General features: G+C 39.6%; 1 protein-coding gene across 9 annotated transcripts in view; it reads left to right on the forward strand.

Annotated features, from left to right (window-relative positions):
* The window catches only part of CACNB2 (calcium voltage-gated channel auxiliary subunit beta 2), a 332982-nt gene that overhangs the window by 169388 nt on the left and 139241 nt on the right, over positions 1–24353 (forward strand). The window contains exon 1 of one of the 9 annotated variants that reach the window (XM_053673499.1): positions 3369–3574. The exons of the other annotated variants lie outside the window; for them this stretch is intronic. Coding sequence (XP_053529474.1) covers positions 3524–3574 — 51 coding nt within the window. The 5' untranslated portion in view covers positions 3369–3523. Of the gene's footprint in view, positions 1–3368; positions 3575–24353 lie in introns of those variants that run through there. 9 annotated transcript variants of the gene reach the window in all.

Consider the following 24353-nt stretch of genomic DNA (forward strand, 5'->3'; position numbering starts at 1 on the left):
CTAAAGAGAGGAATGACCTAATACCTGGGAAATCCAGAAAAAAATGTTATTTTTAACATATTTATTCTATAATATGGCTAAGCATATTAGACACTCCCTAACTTGTAAAACCTAACTTGAAAATTTGCAAAAAGTATGAGAAGCCCCCCCAAAATCACTATTGGATAGCCACCTAAATGAAGGTTGCCTTCCTTTTTCTGTTCTCTCAACGCTGGCCAGAAAGTGACCAAATTGTCTCGGAATTGTCATTTCTTTCAATCCCTGCCATGATGAACATTCTTGCACCTAAAATCTATAATTTCCTTTCTTGCATCAAAGTTATTCCCTTTGCCATTTTTCACCCTCAGTAGTCTGCTGTAAGTGATTCCTGCACTTACCCCTTAACCCTTCTTCTGCATCTTTTTGTTTCGTCTTCTTCCCAGAGACCTAAGGAGATATCCCTCCATCTCATTTGAAAGCAAGGAAAAAACATGTAAAAAGAATGATATACCTGTAGTGAGGCAATTATGTTGTTTAGCATTAGAGTTTCTAGGAGTTTGGAAAGGCTTTCAAGTCCCTGTGTGCTCCCTTTAGAAGCTCCATCCTCATCCTCCTCTTCTTTTAGCCACAGGTGTTTCTTGCTTGACTGGAGTCAACATTAGTTAACATTTTCCCATTGCAAATATATTTTAGTGGCATTATAAATTAATGCTGGCCAGATTTGGAAAGCTACTAATTATGTATACCATTCTCAGAAAAGAAACTATGTTTCAGGTTGAAAATTGGTGTCCAAATAATAATTTTTAAACAATTTCAGAACATTTTCCTCAAATAAATATAGAGTGAATATATGATAAACATTTTTTTCATTCATTGAGAAACCAGCAAGATGTTAAAGCCAATTTAGAAGATTGTGGGAGAGATGTAAGTGTTTATAGTCACTGAAAGAAAGAATACTGGCCTCCGACTGTTAAAGTGGTTGCAGACTTGGTTAATGCTCACGGGGCATAAAACAATAATTTGTGTGTGGGTGGGGGTTGTCTTGTACACGAGAGCGAAATCATGAACATTTCTGCTAGACAAATCCATTTCTAATTCGTTTTCACTTATATCAGTTTTCTGCAAGCTAGTAGTAATTTAAACAAAGGTTTCTAATTTCTCTACAAATTAGATAATTCATGGTTGCCTGTTAGATACTTAAGAAAACCTTTTTGAAGTTGAAGAAGTAATATCAACCTACTGTAGAAAGTTCAAAAAATACAAAATTTTTTAAAAGGAGAAAAGAAAACACCTTCAAACCATTACCCAGGTGCAACCACTATAAATAAAATCCATATGTTTCCTTACAAGCTTTTTGTAAATATTTTTAACAGTAGAGTCATTACTGTGAAGAAAATTGGCAGACTACATCTTTTTCTTTTACTTATTTCCATGTATGATTCCTGTTTTGTTGTACAATGAAAATATCCTATAAACATTTTATTGTCTGTATATAATGAACAAGCATCTTTTACTTACTTTCATATATCATATCTATTTTGTTACACAATGAAAGTGTCCCATAAACATTTTATTGTCTATATAATGAACAGGTATTTTGTATCATGATTCTTTTAACTATGTTTCCTAATTCTAAAGTTATTTCTTTATTAGGAATTTTTCAGGGTATAAAAAAAGCATAGATAATATAATGATGAATGGTGTTGGTGTGACCTATTTTAAGAAATAAATTATCACTTGTTGAGTTGCCCCCGGCCCATGAACTCTTCAGATGTGCTCCTATCCAGATGGAACCTCTATCCTGCTTTTGGCACTCATTTTCATGTTTATCTTTGTACTTGTACCACCTACATAAAGTAGTGTTTTTGAATATTTTCCAACTTCGTACAGATCATGTCACAGGTTCTCAGAGTATCACGGTTCTGCAGCTTGCCTCTTTCTCCTGACACCGTGTTTGTGCAGATTTACCCACGTACATAGCACTTTTGCTGCTACATAGTGTCTCAGACTCTGATCATCCATTTCCTGTTGCCAGGCACTGAGAATGTTTCCAACTTCTTACTGTGGCCCCCAGCGTTAGAGGGCCATTCCGCACCTGTACTCTCCTGGGTATTCATGGGAGGGATTCTCTGCGTCAATCCCAAGGAATGGGCGGCCAGTCCTAGGGTACTCACACCTAAATTTCACAACATTTTGCTAAATATCTAACGTCTACTTCCACCGGCAATGCATGAAAGTCTGGTTGTTCTACATTGGTAGTCGGCAAACCTTTTCTGTGAAAAGGGAAAAGATTCTTAAACCTTAGTGAAGTACATGGTCCCTGTCGCAACTATTCAACTCTGGTGTTTTCACAGAAAAGCAGCCATAGGCTGTTTGTAAGCGAATAATCATGACTGATGAACGTTTGCTTAAGGACACTAAAATTTGAAATTCATATGATTTTCATTGTCACAAAATACAATTTTTCTGTTGATTTCTTTTCAAACATTTAAAAATGTAAAATAGATTTTTAGCTTACAGGTTGCACCAAACAGACCCCTGGCTGGTTTGGCCCTTGGCTCATGCTTTGCCAGTCCCTACTTGGCGTCCTCACCAAGACCTGGTATTTTCAGACATATAGATGTTTCCACTCACCTGGGTGTGAGATGGTAAATTCTGATTTTAATTTGTATTTGTGATTAGTACTGAAGTCAAGAATGTTATCATGTTGATTGGACACTAGGACTTTCTTCTTGATGATTATTCAATTTATGTTTTTTTCCTTATCCTTTTAGATTTATTTATTGACTTGCAGGAGTTCTTTCTATTTCCAGCTAGTAATCCTTTGTCATGTGCTTTTTGCAAGTGTTCTCAGAGTATCATGGTTATCATTTCATTTTCTAAAGGTATCTTTGGATGAAAAGGAGTTATTTTTCATTAAAATGAAATGTATCCAATTGATATTTATTTGTGCAAAGAAATTGTATACTCTTCCTACACATTGTAAAAGGTGACCACAAAAGTATGATGTTATTTTGTGCTATGTAAAAGAGGAAATATTTCTTCTGTGCGTGGGAGTAGCAGAATGCTCTCACTTTTATTTCAGACTCTTTCAGTCCAATAATTTCCCTGAACGCGAGCAGCTGGTCCGTGTGCAGCCTATTATTCTGTAGAAAGTGTCTTTAGCACTGTGCTGACCAGTGCTGCTCTAAGGCATGCATCTGATATTAATGAACTGTTACTCTGTTTGCACAAGTTTGCAGGCTTCTCTCTTCTGAGCCAGCTGATGTCAAGGTACAAAAGCCCCTCCCCCTTGCGTTTGTTCATTGACTGATGGGCTCCTCTGCTTGCCAGAGTGGTTCTGGAACAGAACGGTTGTAATCTAAAGAACATTAGAAAGTCACACTAGCTCATACCGCACATCCCCAGCCAGCAAGGAAAAGGAAAGCAGTTGATACGCAGGTCAGCAAAGCAAGACTTGACTGTCTTGAGCTTTTTCACTGAGTTCTTGCTCCTGTGAAGGCTGTTCTCCTGGAGAGCTGACCCCACCTGGAGCTGGGCTGGCATGCCTGACGGACGCCTCCAGTCTCCTCAGACTAGGTGCATCGTTCCTGGGGTAAGCGTTTGGGCAGGAAGGCAGGCCACATGCACCGTGCAGTTTAGAGGACACAGCCATGTACTGGATTGTTAATGAACTCAAGCTAAAATCATGTTAGTTGCTTCACTCTTTTTTAGAGTTGTCATTGTCTTGCCAGAAATGTTATCATTCACAATGTTATTACATAAATGTTCAGGTGGTTTAAGCAAGTGAAATGTAACTCTGGTCTTAAACTGTATCATACTGAGATCACTTAATAGCTGGGGAGAGACAGGGACAGACAGTAAAGAAACAGTAGAAAATAAAAATGCGTTTTCAACTCTAGGCAATCTCTTGTTTCAGTGTGGGTTATCCGGGCAGCCCAGCCCCTGAGCTTATTAGTTTCTGAGGCCAATCTACGTACGTAATACAGGGTGATTTGTCTTCTTGTGTTGCTGCGAATTGAGATTTGATTGCTGTTTATGATGTTAATTTTTTTATTTAATGAAATAGAGCAACGCATGTCTAATATTTTTAATACTTAAGTACAGAGCTTTACCACACAATAATTAGATGTTTGGGTGTCTGGATTTGGTTTGGAACTTTCAAAGAAAAGATCATATCATTATTGATGCCTTTCTTTGGAAGGAAGACTTTGGGAAAAAAATAGTTCTAGAACCCATATGTAAACAGCAGCCTCTAAAAATCATAAGGTTAGAAATATCTGTGCTAATAGGAGGCTGAAAAAATTTTAAATCAATAAAGCACAACTTGTTTAAAAGTTCTTTCCAGGGTTCTTCTTTTGTTTTCAGTTATTCTAGCCTACACTACACTCAGTTTAAGAGAGAAAACTGTTTGCTAAGAAATTGCTGTGTGGTAATCGTTCGTTCTGCATTGGATCATATAGCACAGTCTGCAAACCGGGAGAAGCTTTGCTTAACCTATATGATTTCAATGTCCTTTTATTACATTTCATTTTAAATTTTCTGAAAATAGACTTTCCTTGTTTGTGTTATCCCCATTACATTTCCTATACTGCAGTTTTGCATTTATTTAGGCTCTGGCCAAGCTGCCAATGTATGCATTAATTATAAAGGATTTCTGGGTATTAAATACTTCACACACATTTCTGTGCTTTTCAAATGTCACTCATTTAATTTGGAAATTGGTCTTGTCTATTTTGAAAGACATCTGGAATTATCATTTCCTATAAATTTGCTGCCTTTCTAAAAACATTATCAGACATGAAATAGCTGGTATCATTGTTCCTGCAGAGGAATTCCATTATGAATTAGGAAAATGTATAATCCAAAACCTGAATTACCAAGTATCCAAATTACCAAGTACATTCCACCCATCATTTTGAATATTTTCAGTGGTGAAATTGAGCATGCCAATGTCACCATTATTTAATTGGAAAGTCAGTCTGCATGATTCCAAAATAGTTACTTGAATAATTTATGCTACAGTTACTTTCAGTTCTGTCTTGAAGTATTACAGAGAAGCCGACAGAGGTGTTTATTTTTTTAAGCTGCCTCCTCTTTACCAAGCCTAGATTTTTATTTCTTATGGCCTCCTCTTAACTAATACCTGTGTTTGATTAGGGCTGATAAGTACATGGGTTTTTGTTTTAGGTTAAGTTTTAAAACAAGTCTTTATAAAAAGCCTTCTTTTCTATTCCCACTTAAAACTCTCATGTAGCCGTTCTCAAAGTCCCCCAATAATGAGAGAAACTTTTCTTGCAATCTGGGCAATACCATAAATGGAGAGAATGTTTAAAACTATGGATGCGATTCTGTATTGGTAGCTATGTATATGTACCGTAGAGTAACTTTTTAGGCTACTGAGTGAGTGACATGGTTTTTAATTTTGTCTCGTTCAGTACAATTTCAGTTTTCATGTCAGTTACACTTTTTAAAGTGACTCCAAACCCCAAATATGTGAAAGCACATTTGTCAATTATTCCCATGCTTGCATTAAGATGAAATTAATAGACCAGTGTAATTTGTTATAGATGCTTTTTCACAGCCAAAGGGAGAAAAAATGACTCCGACTGTTGTTAAGTGTGCTTTTGACCACTGCGGGTTCTGGGGTGTCTGCCTCGTATGGCTGCAACTGTGTGCCGCCGCTCCTAGACAGACATGGCCCTTCCGCTGTGCCCTTCCCTCTGTCCCACCAGGTAGAAATAACCTTTTCGACTTATGCAGGTTTTTCCCTTTATTTAATATTTTTACCCGCAATTTCAGTTTTTTTCCGACTGTGGTTAGAAGCAAATGTTTGGACTCAGTTACTTGACTTTGAATACTATACCATCCCCTCAGTAACTGTGTGATTTGGCAAGTTCTATCTTCTCCGAGCCTCGGTTTCATCATCTGTGAAGGTAGGAGTAACAATATCTGTTTCAGGGTAATATTTACCACAGTGCATGCAGACCGCTGTGTGTGCTGCCTGCGGTTGAATCAGTTGCAGACAATGACCAATAATAAAAAACTCATCTTTGAGACCCCAAATGAGGATATCTATGAGAGGCAATGGGCAAAGTGCTGAGTGGTTTTTCATTTGCATACTGGAAGGAATACAGACAGATTGAAGTCATTAATGTTCCACAGTAAAGCCCTGTGAAGCGGGACTCCTAACTGAATGTCTGTGAGTGCTGTATCAGAGGGCTGGAAGGAGAGAGAGAGCAAGTATAAATCCTCTGAGATGACATGCAAATGCGCCTCTCTGTACATCTGCATCACCCCCTCTCCTCCAAGCAGGCTCTCCAAGTGGCCCTCGACCTCCAAACGGTAAAGAAACAGAGCTCCTGAGCGACACTAAGCCTGAGAAAACAAAAAAGGTTGTGCGGGTTAAATACTCTACAAAGTCTAGCCATTTTTAAATTATTGTGTTGCCTTTCTCCTCACCTTTGTATTGCCCAATCAGTGTAGAAAGCAGAGGACGTTAACATGGTCCTGTTGTTCTCACATGTTGTAAACAAACAGTGGTCTGAGACCACAGGGCTCTGCACCATGTTTCGGGTGTGATTTGTGGTAAATGGAGGCATGATGCTGAAAAGGCCTGGATGCTTTAGTGGAGGATCACCAAGGTGCTGGCTTTACCAGCTGGAGAGGCCAGAAGGTCTGATGCCCTGCTGCTCCCATAAAACAATCAGTTCACAGTAATAAAAATTTGTGCTATCCCAGCAGAGATTTGCAAAGTAATTTCCCTTGTTAAAATTGAAAAAACTCGAAAGAGAGCTTTACAAGTCAAAGTCATGAATAGCAAGTTATTCATATTAAAAGGAGAAGAAATATTAAAAGAAACGTGCATGGGAATGCCCCACAGTCTCACTGCTTTTGGTCAGATATTCAGGAAATTATATCATACTCCTTTCCACAAGCACGCATACTTGTATAATCGTAACTATAGTGTACAGAATATTCTGGATCCTGCCTTTTTTCTTCAACTATATTTTGAAATCACTTTTTAATCACCAAATGATATAGCATTGCACAAATTTACTGTAGTTTCTCTAAATAGAAATGGTCATTTATTGTTGGACCTTTAGTTAATTCTATAATTTTGTTTTTATAGATAAATAAATCTGGCATAAAAATGTGAGCATATAGTTTTCTGGCTCTGTTAAATAACTCCTGTGTGATAAATTCTCAGAGGTGGGATTACATGCGCAGTGAGTGGATCGGAATGTTCGTCTGTCTCTGCTATGGCTTTTCATATCTCTTTTTAAAATAATTATACCAGTTGAAAATGCCAACATAATAGTACTGATACGCTAATTTCATATTAGTATACCCCACATTATGTATTAATAATTGCTTTAAAATACAAATAATTTCACAACAGTGCTCTAATTTCTGTTCACATTACTAGCAAAGGTGAATATTTATCTAAATATTTATTCTCTATATCTCTGTGTATATTATTTTAGTAAGTTCCGTGTTTAGATTCCAATGTTACTTTTATTTGTTAGACACTGGGTAGCTCTTTGAAGACTCACCTATTAGACAATTTTCCCTTGACCAGGTCCAGCTATCAAAAGACTTCCTAACATCAAGACAGATGGTACATTATGCTGCAGCGCCTTGCTGGCATCACTACAGGGTGCTTTAGTGTGAGGGAACAGAGCATCAGTTTGATTAGAAATCTACACTAGGCCAGTCAGAAGGTTAAGCCTTAATTTTGGAAAGTGGAAGAAAACGTTTTCGACTTTATTCAGGTACCTAACTTATCTTCTGGAGGTAATAACTCTTACACAATAACCACACCTGACTCAGTGGTAGTTACCAGGAGAAGTGTATTCTGTGTCAACTTTAGATACACAGAGTTTGCACTGTCGAGGTTAGCATGAGTCCATAGATCATCAGGTGCTCGTTGATTCAGGGCAATTGGAACCCAGAAGGGACCCTGCACCCTCGTAGCATCCCCTGGGACTCCCCCTTTAAGTGGTCACCCAGGGGGCCCATCTCCCTCACTCTTTCTGTAGGTATGGAGCACTAGAATTTTCAACACACTTTCTTGGTAGGGGACCTGCTTTCATTTAACCTTTATGTAACATTATATCAGTTATTAGCCTTACAAGTAGTGCTTACCTGCCTTTAAACATTGGTTTAATTACATAGGTTTGTTACCTGTTAATAGCATCTTAAGCATCAGAGAAGGGGAAACTATGACTACTTAATTCATACCTACAATCCTTATTTCTACTTCTAACACAAAATAAGTATGTTGCAGTTCAAAAGTTTCCACACCTCTGAATCAGATGCCTCCTTTACAAAGTCCGTTTCGGGCCATCCTGGGTTCCTAATCTTCTTAGGTACTTACAGGCAGAAAATGGCTTTGCTTTGAGGACATGATAGGATGGACAGAGCTCACTACCCTGAAAGAAAAGGATGATTTTCTTTGTTCGGGAACAGTTGATTAACATCCCTAGCCTTGTTTATCACCTATAAAATTAAAGTACTGATTCTCATCTCTTAGTTGTTCTCCAGGGAGGTTGTAAAGGCCCATAGCAGATGACGCGAAACACTGAAAGCATCTCAGAAGAGCCATTGTAGTTTTGTCTTTTTTTTTAAAGCTCTGGCAATTGCTTAAAGAATGTACCTTCAGTGTTAAGAAGTATCAAATCAAGTTCTTAAAGCTCATATTTTTCTTTTTCATTTTCTTCCCATTTGGGCCTCTCTGATCTTGGCACCAACACAGGTATTTTTACAGCACGGAACCTGGTAAGCTTGAGATCCTTCCTGTCGAGTCCAAGTTTATGACCATCTTTGTGACTTAGTTTAATAAGGTTTAATGTTTAATAAAAACATATGCTTGGAAGTTTTCAAGACTAAGTTCCACATCACCAGGTTTTGCACATCACACACAGCTTGGCTTCCAAGGCTTTTACAGTGCAAACAGGACATTTATACTGTTTTTTATGAGCACCTAGGTAGTTAGCTTAACAGTGTCCTTCATTTCTAAATGTGAATTGAAATTTCTGTCTAGTGTCCTTTTATTTCAATGTGCAGGCCTCCCTCCTTTCAGTGTTTAGTGACAAATTTTCTCAGTTTTTGTTTATTTGGGAATGTCTTAGCTTGCTTCATATTTGAAGGATAGCTTTGCTGTGTATAGAAAGTAGGTTGGTGGTTAATGAGAAATGAGCTATCATTTTAGTCAGGATCAATTGTATGTGATGGGTTGCTTCTCTTTATTCTTGCAAGATCCTCTGTGTTGCTTTTCAACGGGTCAATTTTGATGTTTCTGGGTATGGATATTTTTCAACTTTTCCTACTTAGATTTTACTGAACTTCTTTGATGTGTAGATGAATATTTCTTTACAAATTTGAGAAGTTTTCTGCTATTATTGCTTCAAATATTCTTTTTTCCCTCTTTCTTTTCTCACTTTCCAAGATATGCATTGTGTTTGTGCAGGTATATTTGATGGTATCCCACAGGTCTCAAGGTTCTATTTATTTTGTTTGTGGGCTTTCACAGCAAAATATGAATAATTAATGCAAATTTAATGTTTGGTTATTTTTAAAGAAGCTTGTATATATATCCAAAATATATGGTATGATAAAAGCTACCTCATAATGTTGCCAAAATTATTGATCTCCTAGACATGATATGTTTTGAGTACTACCCACATGAAGTTAAATGTGATCGCTCAGGAAGAAATCATCATTTATTCAGATAACAGAACAAGATAAAAAATATGTGTGTAACTATGTTTTTCACTGTAACTAGTGTGTGTAGGTCTAAGGTGATTTTGTGGCTGAATTGGAGCTCAGCGAAAGCTCATATTTTAAGGAGATGTCCAAACTGTCCTCTCTTCTGTAGAGAAGGGCAATATGAAGGGGTCCCTAACCTTCATATTATGAAGGGTAGGAATCTGTAGGACATTGGAGGAGTCTGACAGGATTCAGTTCCCATGAGAACCATCACTTGACCACTTCAGTATAACTTTCGAGGAGATGTGATTGATGGAGGTGTTGAAAGTTGTTTGTTTAAAGAGACTCCCAAAACCCAGTTGTTACTACCATCAGGTTAATAAAGCTACGGAGGGTCTCTAGTGCTGCTGGAATATCCATTTTGGGGTTGAGGAAATGCATATTTGTTTAATTTTTACAGGTAAGTGAGAGTGCTTGCCTTCCCTGAAACAGATTTTCATTCTGTCAACATAAACATAGCACTCAGAATGCTATAAAAATCAAAGGCATTATGCCTTTGTGAAATCAATCAGTCACAAAAGTCCAAATATTTATGGTTAATTGATAGAGAAAGGAGAATGGTGGTCACCAGGAGCTGGGAAAGGAGGGAGAAATGTGGATTTGGCATTCGATAGATACGGAATTCCAGCTTCAGGTAACGGAAAAGTTCTAGAGACAGGTGGTACTGATGGCTGCACAACGATGTAAATATACTCAATGCCACTGCCCTGTGACTTAAAATGGCTAAAATGGCACACTATATGTTATCTGTATTTTACCACAATTAAAAAAACACAGTTTAAACACATTTAGTGAGGATGTATGCTACATGAGGCCAACTGTTTTATATGTCTTATCTGATTTAATTCTCACAGCAACCCAGTGAATAGGCATTTTATCACCTCAATTTTACAGATGAAGAATCTGAGCAGAGCCAGGGCCGTCACTAGTCTAGGGCCACACAGGTGTCCACAGCACAGGCAGGGATTACAGGCCATTGAGCAGCCTCTGGTGCACACACATCAGCCTGGGCATAGCTTCCTTCCGTGTTCCTCCTATTTTCCCCTCTGATAACTCTGCTCTCACTGCTATTGCAGCCTTCCTGTAGGAATAGGACCTTGGGTTCCTGGGGCTTCTCCTTGATCTTTGGGCCCCGAGTGTCCTCTAGCAGAACGTAAAGCCACCCGTCAAGCTCCCATCAGACAAAAGGCTTTGCCAGCCTTTCCAGAGGCAAAACCAATGACCATCTTCATACCAAGATTATCTCCAATTAAACTGTGGTTCAAAAATAACCTTAACTCTCTGTAGAAAAGCCACTTTTATTACAGTGTTTTTTCATCTCCTAGAATGAGTCACTGGAAAGAAAAAAATGAACCTTTTTTCCTATTATATTCCAGCTACTTTTCAGAAAAACAAGACTCCAAATTCATTACCACCAGGGAATATATGTAAAAGCCAAGTAAAGGTATTTTCTTTTCTTTTACTTTATTTTTTAACTATATTTTATTGATTACACTATTACAGTTGTCCCAGTTTTTCTCCTTATGCCCCGCTCCACCAAGCCCCTGCACTCCTTCAGGCAGTCCTCACACCATTGTTCATGACCATGGGTCATGCATATAAGTTCTTTAGCTACTCCATTTCCTATACTGTACTTTACATCTACATTGCTATTCTGTAACTACCTCTTTGTGCTTTTTTTCTTTTTTTAAAATATAGTTTACTGATTATGCTATTACAGTTGTCTTATTTTCCACCTTCACTCCCCTCCACCCTGCACACACTCTCCCTCCCACCTTCTCATTTAGTTCATGTCCATGTGTCATAAGTTCTTTAGCTTCTATATTTCCTATACTATTCTTACGCTCCCCCCTATCTATTTTCTACCTACTATCTATGCTACTTATTCTCTGTACCTTTCCCCCCTTCTCCTCCTCCCACTCACCTGTTGCTAACCCTTCATGTGATCTCCATTTCTGTGGTTCTGTTCCTATTCTAGTTGTTTGCTTAGTTTGTTTTTGTTTTTGTTTTAGGTGTGGTTGTTAATAATTGTGAGTGAGTTTGCTGTCCTTTCACTGTTCATATTTTTTATCTTCTTTTTCTTAGGTAAGTCCCTTTGACATTTCATGCAGTAAGGGCTTGGTGATGATAAACTCCTTGAACTTCACCTTATATGAGACTCGCTTTATCTGCCCTTCCATTCTAGACGAAAGCTTTGCTGGATAGAGCAATCTTGGATGTAGGTCCTTCCCTTTCATGACTTGGAATATTTCTTTCCAGCCCCTTCTTGCCTGCAAGGTCTCTCCGTTTTAATCTTGGCTAATGTAATTATGATGTGCCTTGGTGTGTTCCTCCTTGGGTCCACCTTCTTTGGGACTCTCTGAGCTTCCTGGACTTCCTGGAAATCTATTTCCTTTTTCAAGTTGGGGAAATTCTCCTTTACTATTTGTTCAAATAAGTGTTCCACTTGTGTCTGTTCCTCTTCCCCTTCTGGTACCCCTAAAGTTCAGATGTTGGAATGTTTAAAGATGTCCTGGAGGATCCTAAGCCTATCCTCATTTTTTTGAATTCTTGTTTCTTCCTTCTTTTCTGTTTGGTTGTTTCTTTCTTCCTTCTCATCCATTCCATTTGAGTTTCAGTTTCCTTCCCATCACTATTGGTTCCTTGTACATTTTTCTTTATTTCACTTAGTGTAGCCTTCACTTTTAATCTAATCTGCAACCAAAATCAACCAGTTTTGTGAGCATACTGATCACCAGTGCTTTGAACTGTGCATTTGATAGGTTGGCTAACTCTTCATCATTTAGTTGTATTATTTCTGGAGCTTTGATCTGTTCTTTCATTTGGGCCATTTTTTTTTTTTGTCTTGAAGCACCTGTTCCATAGTGAGGGGCAGAGCCGTAGGTGTTCACCAGGGCAGGGCAACCCAGTCCCTGGGTCATGACACTGTATGTGGGGGTGGGGTCTGAGAGGGAACAATGAGGCTTGCTCCTCTCTCTGCCAGATTTCAGTCCCTTCTGCTGCTTCACCCAAGCAAACTGGGCCCTTCTGGTGCTGGTCCCTGGGTGGGTGGGTTTGTGTATATTCTAGGACTCTGTGGGTCTCTCCAATGAACTCTCCTATGAGGCTGGGAGTCTCTCCTGGCACCTCAACTTCCAGAGGTGATTTCAGTTGGTGCTTTGAGGCTTTATTTCCCCACTCTTGAACCCTGGGTTGCGTGGTCTGTCTTGCTCCCCAGTTTCACCTGGTTTATCTGCATGTGAATGTGGGACCACCCAGTCCACCAGCCGCCTTGTGTGCAGCACCCCTCCACAATTGCCACCTTGTGTGCCAGGGGTCCTCCAGCCACTGCTTTGACGAGAGCACTCTCTGCCCAGCCACCCGACTTCACTCCTCCTACTGGTCTGGATGAATGTTTATTTTTTTTAACTCCTTGGTTGTCAGACTTCCATACAGTTCAATTTTCTGTCAGTACTGGTTTTGTTTTCTCTAAATTTTTGTTGTTCATATTTTTGTTGTGCAAGGAGGCATACTGTATCTACCTGTGCCTCCATCTTGGCTGGAAGTCCTCTTTGTGCTTCTTAATCCCCTCACCACTTCACCCATTCCCCCACATGCCCCTTCCATCTGGCAACCATCAAAAACTCTCCATATCCATGATGTTGTCTCTGTTCTTTTTATTTGCTTAGTTTGTTCTTTAGATTTGATTTTTCTAAATGGCAATTTACTTATTGCCATTTTATTGTTCATAGTTTTTATCTTTTTGTTAAAAAAGTGCCTTTAATATTTTGCATAGTAATTGTTTGGTGATGATGAGCTCCTTCAGTTTTCTCTTGTCTGGGAATCTGCCCTTCAATTCTAAATGATAGCTCTGCTGGGTAGAGCAATCTTGGCTGTATGTTTCTGCTTTTCATGACTTTGAATATTTCTTGCCAAACCCATCTAACCTGAAAAGTTTCTTTTTTGAAATCAGCTGACAGTCTTATGGAAACTCCCCTGCAGGTAACTCATTGCTTTTCTCTTGTGCTTTTAAGATTCTCTCTTTATGTTTAACCTTTGGCATTTTAATTATGATGTGTCTTGGAGTGGACCTCTTTGCATCATCTTGTTTGGGACTCTCCGTGCTTCCTAAACTATTTCCTTCACCAGATTAAGGAAGTTTTCTTTCATTAGTCTTTCAAATAGATTTCCAATTTCTTGTTCTTTCTCTTCTTCTTCTGGCCCTCCCATGATGCAAATGTTAGAATGCTTGAAATTGTCCCACAGGCTGTTTGCACTATCCTCATTTTTGTTTGTTTGTTTGTTTGTTTTATTCTTTTTTCTTCTGGTTCTGATTAGTTGTTATTTGTTTCCTTATGTTCCAAATCATTGATTTGATTGTTGGCCTCATCCAGTCTACTGTTGTTTCCCTGTAAATTGTTCTTTATTTCAATTAGTGTATCTTTCATTTCTGACTGGATCTTTTTTATGCTGTTGAGGTCCTCACTAAGTTCCTTGAGCATCTTTATAACCAGTATTTTGAACTCTGCATCTGACAGATTGCTTATTTCCATTTAGTTTAGTTTTTTTCTGCAATTTTGATCTGTTCTTTCATTTAGGCCATATTTCTTTGTTCTCATTTTGATAGCCTCCCTCTGTTTGTTTCTATGTATTAGGTAGAGCTGCTATGACTCCCTGTCTTGGTAGCATGGTCTAATGTAGTAGGTGTCCTATAGGGTCCAATGGCACAGCCTCCCCTATCACCCACGCTGGGTATGCATAGAGAATCCTTCATGTGGGCTGACTGCACCCTCCTCTTGTAGTTGAGCCCCTATTGCTGTTGGCAGGTGAGTGAGAGGGATTTGCTCAGACAAGTCAGCTTCAGAGACTAGCTGTGACCACTTACCACCATCTTCCACCCTCCATGGAGGATCAGCTGTGTAGGGACAGGATGGTGGTACTCTGACGTGGTCTGTAGCTGCCCACTGGGTATGCAGGCTCTGGGGTTTTCTGGGTGGAGCAGGCTAAAGTCAACCCCCAACTGTGTTCTGCCCAGGGCCACCCTGCCTGGGCTATAAAGTAGTCTGCCCATGGCCGCTACTGGTGCTGGGCTTGGAGGTTCCCAGGCAAAGCTAAGCTGTGAACCTAGGCTGGCTGCTTCTAGTGCCAGGTCTTGGGCCACTTAACAAGAGGTACAGGGGTGGGACTCATTGAGGCTGAGGGTTTCTTGTTTGAGACAATTTAGGAAGTTGTGAAGCACGAGCCAAGATCGGCCATTTATATGGAAAAGCCACTGTTATTAGCTTAAGTGGGCCCATAAGTTCGTGCGACAAAACCCAAGGGGACCTCCAGGGCAGAGCAACCAGTTTTAGCCATGTTCATTGACTCTCAGATAGGGTACCCATTTGCTGGATCTGTAAGTCTGTTGGGGGAGGGTTCAGAAAAGGGTGAGTGACCTGTGCCCACCTTTCTGTCTTGGAGAAAGTTGTCCCCGAGCTCTTGCCTTGATACCAGACACTTCAGTTTCTCCCTGTATGCCACTGGTGCCTTTAAGCTGCCACCCTGGTACTGGGGCCCAGAAGGACTGAATCTGAATAAGTCCACAGGTGGGTTCTTTAAGAGGAACTGCTTGGGACTCCAGAAGTTTCTTCCATCGACTCAATCACCTCTGGTTTTTGCAGCCAGAAGTTATGGGGACTTATCTTCCTGGCACTGGAAGCCTGAACTAGGGGCCTGGTGTGGGGCTGGGACTCCTCACTCCCAAGATATCCCTCCAGAATTTTTATCCACCATGTATGGGTTTGTGACCAGTCCATTCCACATCTCCACCCCTCCTACCAGTGCAGATAGATGTGGTTTCTTTAATCCATAGTTGTTGGACTTCCATTCAACTTAATTTCTGATGGTTCTGAGTGATGGTTTTTCTTTAGTTTAGTTGTAATTTTGATGTGGCTGTTCAAGGAAGCAAGCCATGTTTACCTACACCTCCATCTTGACCAGAAGTCTCCCTAGATATTTAAATAAAGACTGCACGTATATAATTTTTCTTATTTTCATGCTGTATTCTGTTTATAGACAGATTTCACATAAGGTTTTTTTCTTTCGTTTATTTGTTTTTGTTTTGTTTTGATATGTTTGTTTTGCAATTACAGGCTTTGGATCAAGTATAAACTGTCTCTCACCATCCTGTTCATTTTCAGATTATAAGACTATTATTTTGATGATAAAATAAATTTCATAAAACAAGAAAGAAGGTGCTTGGGGGAATGGGACAGGGTCAGAGATTGTGGCCTCTTTGCAGTCCTGTATATTTTTTTAGTTGGGTGAAGTAATGGATTTTAAGACTACTTGCTACATCCAAAACCTTTGGTGTCTTTCAAAATTTAGTTGGGCTCACATGCTGGTCCATCGATCCTTTTTCTACCTTTTCATTCTACCACAGAAAACCAGATGGTCCATACCAGCTGAGAGAAACCATATCCAACCCAGCATATTCATACAATTTTCTCTCTGCCTTAATCTGGAACAAAGCACACAAAATAATAGGCCAACAGAATAAATTAAATCTAGTTCTTAATTATGAAATTAAGGTACTTTTTGACATACGATCCATGCTCCTATTTCTCTCAAGGTTGTAGAATCCATTGTGAAATACAGTTTCTATTCAAAGCTTTTTCCTGATTAGTTCATCAATTCAGCAAGTCAACATGCTGACAGTTTTCACAAACCTAAGGAAAATAATCGTAACATTTAAAATACGAATGTAGATGTGCCAAATTTCAAACCCCCTACCCTCCTGTTGCTCTGTTAAGGCCAGTGCGCTTTCTCCTAATAAGGACGTTTGACCTGCTTGCATGGCTCTGACAGATAACATTTTTACAGGTCTGTTCCTGCTGTGTATTCACAGCAGCGCACGAGCTGTGCAGGCCAGACTAGCCTTATTCAGCGAAGTGAGTCTCACTATTCTTCATTCTTACCCTTGGGAAAGGTACTACCTCTCAATTTGGTATTCGTGTTTTCTTTCAGATTATATGAATTGTGGTGACTTTTACACATCATGTCCCATTACAGGGCTCCTCTGTGAAGCAGGGGAAAACAGGGCATCTGGTCCTGTTAAGTCTTACGACACCAGGAGAACATAATTGCTTTATCGCAAGGGGCTTTGGAGATAGCGCATGTCAGCACTGTATGAATGCTCTTAGGTTCTGGAATGTGGGCAGTGACCAATGTTATCCTGGCAGGGTACTGAAACAGAGAACGGCAGGGTTGATAAACTGTGAGAGAGAAGAGTGGTCAGTCACAACCAGGGAACGATAAGTAAGTACGTGGCTTAAAAGCATTCCAGGAGTGCTATTTATAAGAACTCTTATTTACTTTGTTTTGCTTCCTGCCCATTGCTTTGGGAGAGCTTCTCTTAATTACATTTGATATTTTCAAAAGTTCAGATTTCATTTTTACATGAATGACAGTGCAATACACTCATTTAGTTACAGAACTCTGTTTTAAGGAACACGGAAAGGAGCCATTTCTTTGTAGCATTTCATTGTTCTTGAGGAAGAACATTTTACATAGTACATGTAGCACAATCTGAAAATATTTGCTAGCCTATTTGATTTATTCATCTGCTGAGCAAATGATGGAATATATACACTTATATCAATCAAATTTGTATACTGAATATGGGGTCATATTTGGAATCTATCAAGCACGCTATATCATCTCTAGTAAAGTGGTAAATTGTAGCAATATTTTAATAAGGTTTGCTAATTATTTTTTGTTTTTATTCCTGAAATGTCACGTTTGATAGCTGCAAAATATCATCTTTTCAGTAAGAAATAATGAAAGCTAAAACTCTTTTTATAATCTTTTTTAAGAGAAATAAGATTCCTAAAGAATGATGAGGCTTAAATTTTAATTCTAGATGATCTTATACATATCTTAAAAAGAGAATTGGACTTTACAGTTTTATGATTCTATATGAAATCTATATTTTTACCTACTTCACAAATGATTTTTACTCAGTAATTTATGATACAAACTAACAGGGTAAGCATTTCTGTTTTTTTCTTTGTGATTTGATGATCTGTGTTGACTCAGGGTAAAACACACATCAAGGTAAAATGAACTACACAGACATCTAAAACTAATTAAAAAGGAAAAAAAATAAAGCAACTGCTTGTTAAGAGAGAGTGGAATGTTCCAGGGGTGGTGAACTACTGACATTTCTTATCATTGGAATTTAGATTGAGTCTATGAATTTAGATTTCTAGCTTAGGTCTAAAAAAAATGTCCCTTATACTGCTCTGTGGCAGTGAAAGACTTTTCACTAATTATATTTATCCTGGAATATCTGTGTAGTCTGTTAAGTCTGGCAACAGCTATTATCTCTTTCTTTGCCCCAGGGCATTACCATAAAGTAATATAAGCCAAGTTTTATTTCTAGTAAAACAATAAATCTTTTTAAGCATTGATCAAACTCTAAGTATTCCAGTTAATATTTTGAAACACTTAATATTTATCAGTACCAGCAAGTAGATGGTATACTTGATTAGTATTAAAATAAAACTTAATGTTTCTTAAAACAAACACCTGAAATAGGCTTCAACTAGATGACATTAAACACATCACTCAGTATCCATGAGAGTGTATTTTTTTACAATAAGTAATAATAATGTGAGCCCTATCAATCTCAATCTTCAAATAAAATATATATGAAAAGCTGGGGAAAAGGAGAAAACTGTATAATAATCAGGGTTTAATAACTTGACAGGCATTATTAGCACTGGCATGTCTTCTTCCTCCTAATTGGTCCCTTAAACTGCTTGCCCGGAGATCCAGCCTCTCTTGGGAACAGTCTCCTTGGTAAGAAGCCGGGAGAACTTCCATTATGCCCGGTCCTAACCCCCCGTTCACCCTCCAGTCCTTCTGCCTTATCCAGCACCACACATGGCCCTTGGAAAGGCCACAGGCTGTTGGAAGAGTCCTAGGGAGAGAAAACGGTGGCCCGCCACAGTGGTAATGCGGCTTGAAGAGGAGCTGACAGGTGTAACCACGTGGCCAGTTGTGTTGGGTGTCCCTGCGGCCAGGGAGAAGGATTGAGGCTGAAAAGAAAGCCAGAGTGATTGTGTTTGTTTGTGTTTTGTTGTTTCTGTTTTTGTTTATTCATTTGTTTTGCATTTGGGGCCATAGGGATGAGGACGCCATCCCTAGCAGGGTCTCTGGGCCCCGTGGGGCCGAAGGCTGGATGGCAGAGGAATGAATGGGGTGTTTGTAAGAAGTAAGGTGAGTAAGTCGGCACAAGATAACTTTGCCAGATCTTCAAATAGGCTCATCATCTACATACTCTTCTACGGGTGCATTGGCGGGGCTCAGGAAATTAAAAATAACACCACCGCAGAACCATGTGTGGTTTCTTTCTTCAGCATTCACTTCTTTTCTGAAGATGTTATAGTGTTTCAAGAAACTAAACATAATACTTCTAACACCTCATGTTTTTTGAGCTTTGTAGATTTTGAATTCTGGAAAAAGCGTGTCTTATGTAAACCCTACCTGTAGCTCTTCTTTTCCCGGTATGAACCTGCTTTAAAAGAATAATTATATTAAAGGAAAAATCCAGTGACTTTTTTAAAAACTAGATTTTCCATATATAACTCAGCATTTGGTGTTCATTTTGCATGTGACTTGCTCTCAGGATGATAAATGATACCACACAAATGGTTGTAACACTTGAACAAATGTAGCCTTTTATTTTATTTCTTTTTATGCTACAGCAGAGCCTCTATGAAAACTAAGAGCTCTGGTTACACGGGGAGATGTAAAAAACCCAGAATTTATTTATTAAAAAATGTGTACTTACCCTTACATGTTTAAACTTCAGTCACCTTCAAGGTGCTCTTCATTTGATGCACTACACCTATTGACATTTTCTCACTATTCAAAACAGTTTTCAAACTCATCAATTTTGATGCCTTCTAGTGCCTCTGCTGTGTTTTATTTCACCTCTTCCACATCAACAAAATGTTTCCCTTTGAGGACTTTTTTCCTTTGGTGAATAGGGAGGGTAGGGCATGGGGTCTTGCTATTTTGGTTATAAAGTGCTGAACACTCAGTGAGGTGTGGGCAGGTGTGCTCATAGATCACCCATCATGAAATGAGCAAATGCATTGAAAGAGTCTTTAAAATTTTTTTTACTGAAGTCAAACACAGCCTCTCATAACACCAGCTGGTACACTGATACGGATAGATTCTTAGAACACTTGCCTAGCAGAGGAAGGCTGTACTACAAAACAACCCTTCCTTGTGAAACCCTCCAGAAGACAATTCCAGTTTGGGGAGGGTACCTCCTTGTATAATCAAAAGTATAATAAAAGAAATTTCTGGCTGGAGCCCGGCCGATTAGGATTCCCATGTCTGATCTGATTTTTTCTTTCTCATGTGTGGTATCTAAGTCAACTAACTCCCGGGTGAAATATGCCAACTCCCTCTCCAAATACACCTCTTTGGAGGGTTTCACAAGGAAGGGTTGTTTTGCTGGGACTGTGGTGCACCAAAGCGGCAGTGCCCCCTCTCCATCCCAGGAGACCTGGGCCTCTGCAGTCCTGCATGCCTCTGGGGGTCCTTGCATGTCTTCCCTTCTTGCAGGGCAGGAACACCAGCACCCCCATGGTGCCGTCACAGTCTGGGCCCCTACCCACCAATTTTTCTGCCACGGTGATGCCCAATCAAATACCCCTAAGCAGTCCACTGTTCACTTTGTGTCCAGCTCATCCCAGGCACCACCAGAAAGCACATCACCTGCAGTCATGCCCACTCTTTATCATCATTGATTTTTTCCCCAGCTCCTCCAACAAGCAAAGTTTTCTGTAGCCTCAGAGTTTTGGCACTTGCTGTTTTTTTTTTCCGGAATGTCCTACCTGACCATTGCTCTTATCCTTAAGGTCTCAGTTAAACTCTGATTCCTCAGAAAGATTTTCACTGACTTCCCTCTATTAAGTGGTTCCTTCCCATTTGTCTCTGTCATAGAACCCAGTGTATTTGGTTCAGACAAATGTAATCATTTGACTTATTTATTGTCTAGGCTAGTGGTGTATTTAGCAGACTCAGTTTCTTTCACAAGTACTTTGGCATGACTCCTTTATGATCATGCAATAAAATTAATAGTTAATGTGTACAGCTGACACACAATTTGTAGAACCTCAAAGAGTAATTAATGTATTGATTTTTTTTCTTAAGCAACCTGTATTTCAATTTGTAACTGTGCAGATATGACCACACTGGAAGACATGACATCGGAGTCACATGCCTGTCCTATGTGAAGGCAGCATGGATGGGACAGCAGTACATGCAGATTAACCATAGCATGGGTGTGTGGCTATTGGGGACAATGCTAACAATTCTCGGAATGTTCCAAGCAAAGTGCAGTCTTCCACTGATTTACACAGTCCTTCCATATTTAGAAAATCCGGTGTATCGGACAAGGATACAAAAATGCTTTGTGCTTGTATGCAGGCTAGAGTTAGACTCTACACTTGAATCATGTTACAAACAGGTTTTTCAGCAAGACGGTCAAAGGGCCTGGGGGCTGCACACACATTATCACATGGGACTGCCGTGCACAGTGCAGGGCGTGTGTGTCCTGGCTGCTGCCCTCAAAGAGCTGCAACATTCCTCAACTAGTGAGGCAACAGAAAAAGCAGCAGCAGGTTTCTAAACACTCTTTTTGGGAACAGCTGGTCTAGACTGCAGGCTTCACTGAGTGCAGGGTCTGTGTTTGCCTCATAGGAGCTATGATATCTAGCGAATCATCTGTATCACAACAGCGCATGACAAATATTGAGTGAATGAATGAATGAATGAGTGGGGATGCATGGGGACAGGGAAACACACTCATCTATTTGATGAACACATGTTTACTGAACAGCTACTGTTTTTGCCAGATATAACTCAGGGACCCAGGAATGCAACAGTCAATGAGACAAACTTCCTACTCTACTGAGCTTGCTCTCTCTCCTCATTTGTGCCCGCACCATGGCACCTACATCTCCCATACAAAATGACTGTTGTTTTGGTGTATCAATTTCTTTAAAATTCAGAATACTTATCTAGTGAAGTCAATTGAATGTGATAGAGAAAGCTGGACAGGAAATGAAAAGCAGCAGAAACAAGTCAGGTTGCTGACAAAGGTGTGTGAGTTGTGTGTAAGAAAAATGACAGCCTAAAGATAACTTAGTTGTTTGTAATTTTCTTATATTTGTCTACAAAATTTCAGAGACCCAGACTTTCAAACCCAAACCATTTTTCTTTGTGCTCATATACATGGCATAATAGAAATGCTTTAATAGCCCCCCTTTCCCCTGTGCACTACCCTCGTTCATAGTAGCTGTGTTGGATGCAGTGGAGATGCCTCCTTGAAATCAGGTTAAGTTGTACACCTGAGGCTTAGGCATCCATCTGGGCATTTTGCAATTAGTATCAGCGTCTTCATATCTACACAGAATGTGTTTTGGCATCACCTCTATTCTCAGTTTGAGCAGCCAGTCACTCGGGTGGCAGTCAGCCTCGGAGCCCACAGAGGCCGAGGGAAGGTACCATAGCTGAACGTACCTGTTGAAAGTTCGGTGCCCCCGCTTGCACCTGGAACCTTCAGAGGGTGACATTAAGGCAGCTTTACTATACGCCCTGATGGAACCGAACAAATGGTCACGATTGGGAAGAAACACATTGGCGGTCTTAATAAGCTCTGAAATACTGGCTGCCATTTCCTTTTTTCACTTCTAACAGATTTAGGGGCATATTTTTTCAAGCAACACCTTAAACTAAAGTTGCCAGTGCCCCCTGAGAAACTTGCCTCCTCCTCCAGGAAAATATATGTGGTTTCAAATGATGTTCGGAATTTGCGTCTCCTTAAACTGCCAGTTGGTTGGCCACACTTCTTGAATTTGAAATAGTCTCTGAATTTTTCTGATGCTAAGTTTGACTTTTATGGTTTCTACTGTTGTGAGGGGACTGAAGAGGCCTCGGTTGTAAATTTGAGTCTCCAGTACAAACTGAAAGCTAAATTGTTTTATATTCAGTTTAAGCCATAAGTAGGGGAACATGATCTTATACTGGGGGTAACAACTGTGCAGGAGCATGGAGTGGTCCTACGTCATGCAGAATATTCACACAGGAAAGACATATTACATTAATTTAGAGTGAACCAACACAGTACAAATGGGGGAATGAAAACTGAAATTTCTTTGGCCTCAGTTATTTACCCAACCTCAAGATACATGGTACTTTGTCTGTGTGCAGAGGATGAAACTGAGGTTCAAACAGTTTTTTTTTTTAGCTAACATTCACTGTATACTTTTAATAACTCATTTATCTCTTCTGAGAGTCATGGGACATAGGCTTCTATTTCCATTTTACAGATAAAGAAACTGAGGTGTAGAACTTGAAGTGATGGCCTTATTACAGAGGTAGCATATTGTGGCGATGGGGCCGGACTGAGGAAGGAGACTCCAGGGTTTGCCCCCTTAAACTCTGGGGCTGCACTGGACGTCAGGTGTCAGGTCATGGGCATGGCTGGCAAGTAGCAAACAAGGTTGTTTGATTGCAAACCCCATGCTCCTTACACCGTCCTTTGCTGCAAACCCAGTACCCTCCCTACTGTTGTAGGAAGAAGGAAATGTGAATGCCTTCCATATGATCAAGGCCAAGTTTGTCTGAGCTGACCACCTGTCCCCTCTCTCCTCCACATTCACACATTGCCGTCTCCAACATCTTGTCTTCTCACACATCTGAGTCTTCACACTGGCCCTTCTTCTTGGTAACCCAGCGATTTTCAACCTTTTTCATCTCATGGCACACATAAACTACATGAAATTACTAAAATTCTTTGAACACCAAAATGTATATTATTGTTTTTGCTGATATCACAAAAGAATAGAGGTGTAATTTTGATTCAGTCACACTGGATGGCTATCATTGTGTTGGCTATTGTCATTTTTTAATTTGACAATCTAAGGGAAAAGAGGCCAGTGCTTTTGACTAAGGAGTCAGGTACTGCATGTTTTAAAAATTATTGTGACACATGGGTTGAAAATCTCTTTAAGCGCCATTTTCCCCAGAAACAGCAAAATAGGTTTCCTAAATATTTTGACATCTCAATTTCCTGTTTTGAAATCTTCAGTGAGTCCTTTTTACTTATAGGACACATTTCAAAGTTATTAGTGTGGCATTCCAGGCTCTCAGCAGGATGGATGGCTGGGACTTGCCTTTTCAGACAGGATACCTGTGGTTCCTGTACAAATATGAGTGATTGATTGAGTGGCTGACTTACTGATTGGGTACCACCAGCAGGCTGGCTTACTTGAGAATGTCTTGTACAGAATGGCCCAGCTTTTGTCCCAGGTCTGGTTCACATCCTATTCCTTCTTGGGGTCTTCTCTGTTCTCCATGGAAGACCATCCTCTGAACCTGATTGGTGTTTACTGTTTGTCTTGCCAGTTACCGTATTTTGCCGTGTAATGCACATTTTTTGCCCAAATTTTTGAAGGAAAAATAAGAATGCATATTATACATGGGTAGTGCTAATTCTATATCTATATAAGTGATTTTAATTCTTTTATTTGTGCTTATGCATTAAAAGTATAACTCTAGAA

This window comes from Artibeus jamaicensis, unplaced genomic scaffold, assembly GCF_021234435.1.
Source record: "Artibeus jamaicensis isolate MK-2021 breed Jamaican fruit bat unplaced genomic scaffold, CSHL_Jam_final contig_867, whole genome shotgun sequence".
Classification (NCBI taxonomy): Eukaryota; Metazoa; Chordata; class Mammalia; order Chiroptera; family Phyllostomidae; genus Artibeus; species Artibeus jamaicensis.